This window comes from Austrofundulus limnaeus, unplaced genomic scaffold (genome assembly GCF_001266775.1).
Source record: "Austrofundulus limnaeus strain Quisiro unplaced genomic scaffold, Austrofundulus_limnaeus-1.0 Scaffold344, whole genome shotgun sequence".
Taxonomy (NCBI): domain Eukaryota; kingdom Metazoa; phylum Chordata; class Actinopteri; order Cyprinodontiformes; family Rivulidae; genus Austrofundulus; species Austrofundulus limnaeus.
Window position 1 is genome coordinate 220,974 of NW_013952746.1, and position 6,893 is coordinate 227,866.

At 37.4% G+C, this 6,893-nt stretch overlaps 1 protein-coding gene across 1 annotated transcript in view; it reads left to right on the top strand.

The window, feature by feature from the left end:
- LOC106527836 (DNA (cytosine-5)-methyltransferase 3B) overlaps positions 1 to 6,893 on the top strand; it is a gene marked incomplete at both ends in the record, with an annotated part of 17,647 nt that overhangs the window by 6,238 nt on the left and 4,516 nt on the right. The window contains 1 exon segment of the mRNA XM_014022830.1: positions 5,901 to 6,044. Within this exon segment, the coding sequence (XP_013878284.1) occupies positions 5,901 to 6,044 (144 nt within the window).

The following is a 6,893-nucleotide window of genomic DNA, read 5'->3' on the forward strand; positions in this document are numbered from 1 at the left end:
CTATTAAACATAGGAGCTTCAGATTTTCTTTGGTTGGATAGCTCTGATGAAGGGCTATCCATCAGGTCAATCAATGCCACCCCCAAAAAAAGACCCCCACCCAAGCCACTACAATTTTGGGATGCACCTGGTAGCATGACATTTATTAGGAATAAACACTTCTGAGTTCTGGTGCATTTGTGCGGGGGTCATTATGTTACAGCTATGTGGTGTCTAGTTTTATATTCTGATAAATCCATCTTAATAATTTARCKACTGGATTCTGCTCTGGTCTGAACTTAGTTTCAGACAAGTCAGAAAAGACTTCTGTTTCTGCTTCAGGCCAGAAAGATGCTGTAAAMATTAACATCGAAGTTACTGTTATTTTGGTTGTTTGGATTTTGTCCTTTGTAACATTAGAAATTCTACAATTTTCAGTTTATCTTGGTCTTAACTTCACAGTAAGGCTTTTTTATTTTTTACAGATCTTTTGCTTAAAAATTTAATAACAAAAAAACTAAATTTTCTACAAAAAATCTTTACTTGACTATATTAAGATATTTTTAACAGTCAACTTTGGCCTTTACAGTTTATCACAAAATAAAACATAAAGAGTTCAAGTCAGATTCATACGATATGCATAGGATACAGTGAAACCAAATGACTCCATTAGCATGATGCTAAAGACTGGGGACAACAGGATATTGTTACTAAACATACAGCTAAACATAAACCAAACTGAGGWAAACTAATGGTCTGAGTAAAACTGGAACTAAACTAGACTAAGGTTACAGCAAGAACTGTGGGAAAAAAGAAACATGTTGAGTGATTTATCAAAGTGACCGAATGTTCAGATTTATGCACTATTGTGCAATATGCAGTGGTATGAGATCAGTAGTCAAAGAGATATTCTGGATGTGTCAATCATTTTTCATTAGTCTAATGGTCGGGGGAAGAAACTGTTTGCCATTCTAGAAGTGGAAGCTCAAAAGCTTCGGGGTGGGTCTGGTCATCCACAATGTGGGCTGCTTTGTGGATGCACTGTGTTGACAGTATCCTTGAAAAGGTAGAGAGGCCTCGATGATCCTTTCTGCTGTTCTCACTACACGTTGTAAGGACTTACAGTCTGAAGCAGAATCCGTACCAGGCAGTGATGCAGCTGCTAAGGATGCTCAGTCTGGTTCCTCTGTAGAACGTGGTGAGGATGGTTGGTGGAAGATGAGCTCTTAGTCTCTGAGGGGCTCTGGTGCTCAGTGTGCTGGAGCTGGAGGTGTTTTTACCTATCCCTGCATATTAAAAATATTAGGTTTTAAAGTGTTAATTCCAACATTGCAAACTAAATAAAATGAAGCTGTGAATATGTATTTAAAAATCAAAAAGCCTGAATATGTGTCATGTGGTAAGGATACTGTTTGTAGGAATAGTATCAAACTGAGGTGAGAAATTCTTGTTTTGCAGGAATTCAGTCACGTAGTTTTGCCTTCGGAAAGAAGAAGGGAAGAAACACAAAATGCAATAATGAATATAACTCATGTGATATATGTTAACCTATCCTCATATCATGTACGCAGCCTGGCCAAAAATAGTCATCAGTAAAAATAATATTTTGTTGGACCTTTAGCTTTGAACAGAGCACACGTTCTCTGTGGCGTTGTTTGATWAGTTTCTGCAGTGTCACAGTTTTCATCCAGTGTTGCATTAATTATTCACCAACATCTTTCATTGATGATGGTAGAAAAGTCAAATAAAGCAGCACTTTAACACAGCTGCACACAGTTCTGATCACTTATTATCAATAATAATTTTATTGATAATTACCATGAGGAGTCCTTAACTAGGATGTAGTTAGGCAATTAAATATTCATGTATGTGTAAATTTATAACCATAATTGAAGGTGAGTCACGTAAATTGATGTTTTTATAAAACAAGTAGCCCCCCATCTCCCCACCCCGCCAAGACCAATTTCCAGGGGAAACACTGCTTCAGTATAGGAGATGTACAACCACCAAGATGGTTCCTTGTTTCAACTGACAAAAATAAATTATGTTTTCTTTTAGCATTTTACTTCAAACACTGTTGCCTGAAACAACAGAATCAGCAGGAAACAGAAGAAAGCTGGTGGTTAACCAGATCTCYATGGGGGAACAACACTTGAGTGGGCCCAGATTCTGGTCTAAAAGCTTCCTCAAACATTTATTCACTYAAGAATGTACCAAACTGTTTAACTATTTAGCAGTTTGAAAAACTGGCAATGTTTTTTTTTTCCTGCTGTCCCCCCACCACCCACCCCACCCCCCACCGGTGCTGCTGGAGGCCCATCAGACCTCTCTGTTCAAACAATTGTCCTGTCAGTCAGTTTGAAGTTTTCCAGTGTTTTAGACCAGATTGGCTTTTGAAAACGTAACCTGGCTTATTAAAGTCTGCAGCACCCGAGGCCTGTTTATCTTTGTGACGGTTTGAAAGTGAAACAGTAGCTGAGACGAAGCTGACTGAAACTCGACTGAAGTGCTGCCTGATTTCAACACACATCAGCTCTGTTTTCACAGCTCCATGACTGAATCAGGCAGAACACACGTCCGTGGAGAGGCCACTGGAAATCCAGGGATGGCATCAAAACCAAAAGCCTGAACACAGTTTCAGAAGATTTGTTGTCATTTCTGTTATTTGACAAACACAGCAACACAGGAGTTAATCAGTCACCTTCAGTTACACACAGGTCTAGTTTAGATTTTATTTACACTTCGTACCTTTGATTTAAAAAGTTCTGTCAAACTCAACTCATGCTGTGAATAAAGGCATTCACAGCATTAAGATCGTTTTTTTCTTCCGTACGGTTTTCAGCACCTTTCTCGTTCCACAATTTTTGTGCTTCTTCAACCATTCATATATCAAAACGTTCGGCTCTTCCGTGCAATACCYGCTATGACTTTTGGTATTTCAGCTATTTATACTTTTTTAGCTATTTCAATGTTTTAGCCACTTTTTTCCAKTTGACTTTGAATGGGTCTATTTTCAACTACCTTAAAATCCTTCAAATATTTTCTAAATCTTTACAAAACTTTTACACAATTTGTTCTGGTTATGCTCTATTTTACTCTCTTCTGCAAATTTTAGCTACTTTTTTGCGAACTTTAGCTGTTTTCTGCTATTTCAGCTAAAGTTCTGCTTCTTTTGCTATTCTCGTGCGTTTTTCCTGCTTTATTTGTGCTTTTTTTCTGCTAATTTGTACTATTTAGGCTTCTTACAGTTGCTTTCTGCTATATTCAGCTATTTTCTATAAATTTAGTTAAATTTTAGCTGTTATTAGCCAAAATTAGCTTTCTTTGCCAATTACACATTATTTTGGAACTATTTCAACTTAATTCTGCAAAATTCGACAAACTTGTGCTCCTTATACATCCTTGTGCTAATTAAAATGTTTCAAGCTACATTTTAGCTGTTTAATTAAAACTTCAGCTGTTTTACCTGGTTTACTTCAAATGATCACTTTTTAGTAGTTTTATGGGGTTTTCTCTGCTAATTTTGAATTTTTTACAAACATTTCACCATCTGGGTGCTACTTTCAACTTGAGTCTGCTACCTTTAGCTTATTTTTAAGCTACCTTTAGCTTTTTACTGTTATATAATCTAAAATTCTTCTTTCTGCTATTCTTCTGCTTTTTTCTGCTTTGCTATACTTTTTTCTGCTAATTAGTGTTATTTGTGCTTCCTACAGTTGTTTTCTGCAATATTTAGCTATTTGCTGCAATTTTAGCTAAAGTTTAGCTGTTATTAACTAACGTTAGTTCAAATTACTTGATTTTGGCCAATTTTTGATATAATGAGCTAAAAATCAATATATAGCTACCTGAGACTTAGCTCTATCATAAACAGCAGCCGAAAAAAATCTAAGATGGCCACCAGTGCTAGTTTTGAAGGCCTTTTATTCAGCCGATGTTTGAGATTTTGACATGAAAACTTATGTACTGGTAGCTGAGAGCAAGCTCTATAAGCCTCAAGAAAACTGAACAATAGCCTATATGCCACAGACATCCGGTCCAGCACTGGATGCCACTCCCAACACTTCCAGTTCACGGTCAACACAGTGTTAGRYAAAGAGTTTTTCACCCGACAACGACTCTTAATGATCTCCACAGTACAGAATTATCATATTACATGTACCAACATTAACACAGGAGACGTACAGGTCCAGACAAGAGGAAAAAAATCACTCCAAAGTGGATTAAAGCCATAAAAACAAAGGAAAGACYTTTGTGTTTATGGTTCCAGAATTTAGCCTTTTTCACTATTCCTTGGCTGCTTGTTCTGTGAATTTTTCATGTAGAGCTGRGACACTTATATTGTTGGAAAGAGCAGAGTCTGGGCTTTAAACTGATGGGATACTTGTATGGTTTGGATCGTTTTCCCCAARGTTAGTGAACTGAAAACGTGATGATTATCAGGCGGGGGTGKTTGTCGCTCGGCTTTAGTCTACGCTGTAATATACAATCTAACAAGGTTTTACTTTTGCATAAAACTCATGACAAAGTCGCATAAAAACATTTCATATAATACAAACGCGTGCACACACACACCTACCTTTATACCGGCTGCTGTGTTAGCTCCTGCTAGCTGTGAGGAGGTCTGTCCTCTCTCGTCTTGGCAGTAAAAGGGGATAAATGTACATTTCTCTTTTGTAACCTCCGTCTTCTCATTTCTGATGCTGACTCTTGAATATCCTCAGGTTAGAAATGCTGATTACAAACACAAATGTGAGCTTTTAAAGATAAGTTTTCCCTGTAATGCTCCTCTGCTGGCACCTCCTCATCAAGAGGAAAACTGATAAAAGCCAACTACTCAATTGTACCTGCTGGTTAGTGAACACAACGACACGCAACAGAACTCACGTTTTATACCAGTAGATCACAGATGCTTTAACTTTTGTGACTTTTTCACAGACTAGTACTAGCAGCTAACGCTAAAAACATAGGCAGTAAGCAGGAAGTGGAAGGGAGGAGCGTGGCAAGAATTTTACCGTAAATACGTCATTAATGACCGTGGCATATAGGCTGTTGTGGCCACAGCTGTTTTGGCTACTTTTTTCCCATTGGAAATGAATGGAGCTTTATTCAACATCCTTAAATTTCTTCATAACGTTTCTAAATCTTTACAGAACTTTACACATCATTTTCTGGTTTTGCTCCTTTTAGTCTGTGTGAAAATTATACCTTTTTGCTGGTTTTAGATTTTTTTTCAGATATTTCCGCTAAAATTCTTCTTCCCTCTACAATTTTTCTGCTTTTTGTTACTTTTTTGTGCTTCTTTCTGCTAATTTGAATTATTTATGCTTCTTACGGTTGCTTTCTGCTATGTTAAGCTAGTTTAGCCTTTCACATTTAGCTTTTTATGCTAATTCAGCTATATATTTGCTCCTTTTTATTGTTTTTAGCTTTTTATTTGCTTTCTTCAGCTTTTCAAGTTTTACTTACTATAATACTTTTGCTCTTAAATATGTTCAGCTCAATTTCAGCAGCTTTCAGCTAAAGTTTTCAGCAACAGGCATTCACACTACCATTTTCGCAGGAAATGCAATGTCTCTAGTTAAAGTTTCTCCTAAATTTACATTCTTAAAAATACATCTGAGACCCTTCCTTATGTTAAGGACATTGGTTTTATATCAGTTGTCCTTATTCAGGGGGACAAGATTTTAAGTGTTGTTATCTCTTTATTGCTCAGAGACAATATTTTTTATGTTCATAAAACTCTACTAATCCTAAATAGCTAGAGGAGATTAGAAATGCACACCAAGCAGAAGCTTGGGTCTCAGGAAGATAAGATCAGATCTGGTTTCATTGTGGAGGACACCCCTGAGACCTAACATGTGCTTTTGTTAATATCCTGTCAGAGACATCCTTTAAGGCTTTCTTCTGTCTGCTGTCAGTGTGCCAGTGGCCCTCAGGGAGCTGCAGCTGTGCCCCGTGAGGCCTCAGAGACCCCGTGTCTGGATTTGATGGAACAGGACTCCAAAGACTCAGCTCAGAGCAGCAGCACCATGTCCAGCTCTGAAACCCAATCAGAGTACAGCGTGAGTAAAATGACTGATGAAGAGGCTGAGTTTCTGCCAGCACGTTTTTAACACTTTCATGTTTGTTTAACGTAGAGATGTAAAAGCTCTGTTCTGGTACTTTCTAAATGGTTTATCATTGCCCACTGCAGAAAGGCAAAGGTGGGCGATGTTCACGTGTGTCTTATCAAAACACCTCTTGAAATAATTTCTCACAAAACACTATGTGTACTGCAGCTCTGAAGACAAAACATTTGAAACTTAATATTTAATGTTAATTCTGCCAAGAGAAAATTGATGAATTTATAAACATAAAAAAATGTGTCAGCTGCTCCAGGTTAACTTCTTTTCAACTGACAGCTCTGGTGGTCCCAAATAAACAAGGGCACCTCCAGAAAATGTTGAAAAGGGTAAAGCTTAAGCTTGTTTTCTTCTGCCACAAATTCAGGTTCATAATTGAAAATAGATTTTCTTAAAATAACACATATCGCCTGTCTGCTTGTATTCCAAAACATTTAAATAATGTTGTGAGGGTTAGGGACGACCCAGGACCACCACACCAAAGTTAAACCTAATACTTGTAAAATTATCTGAGCCACATTATATTTGTTAAGGTCAGTTGGTTGTGGCAGCCACCTTAAATAWGGTTGATTTCAAAGGTTAAACAACTGTAGATTCAGTGATTATATGCTAATAGTTTCATTAAAACCTGTTTCTAATCCTCACACAATCCTGGTGACTCTCATGCTTTTAACTTTTCTCACTCACTCACCCTCGCAAACAAGTCTCACACCTTAGTCTCAGATGAATGTTAAGAGTCCAATGACCCAGACACCTTTGATCAATATCTACTGTATTATATATATACAT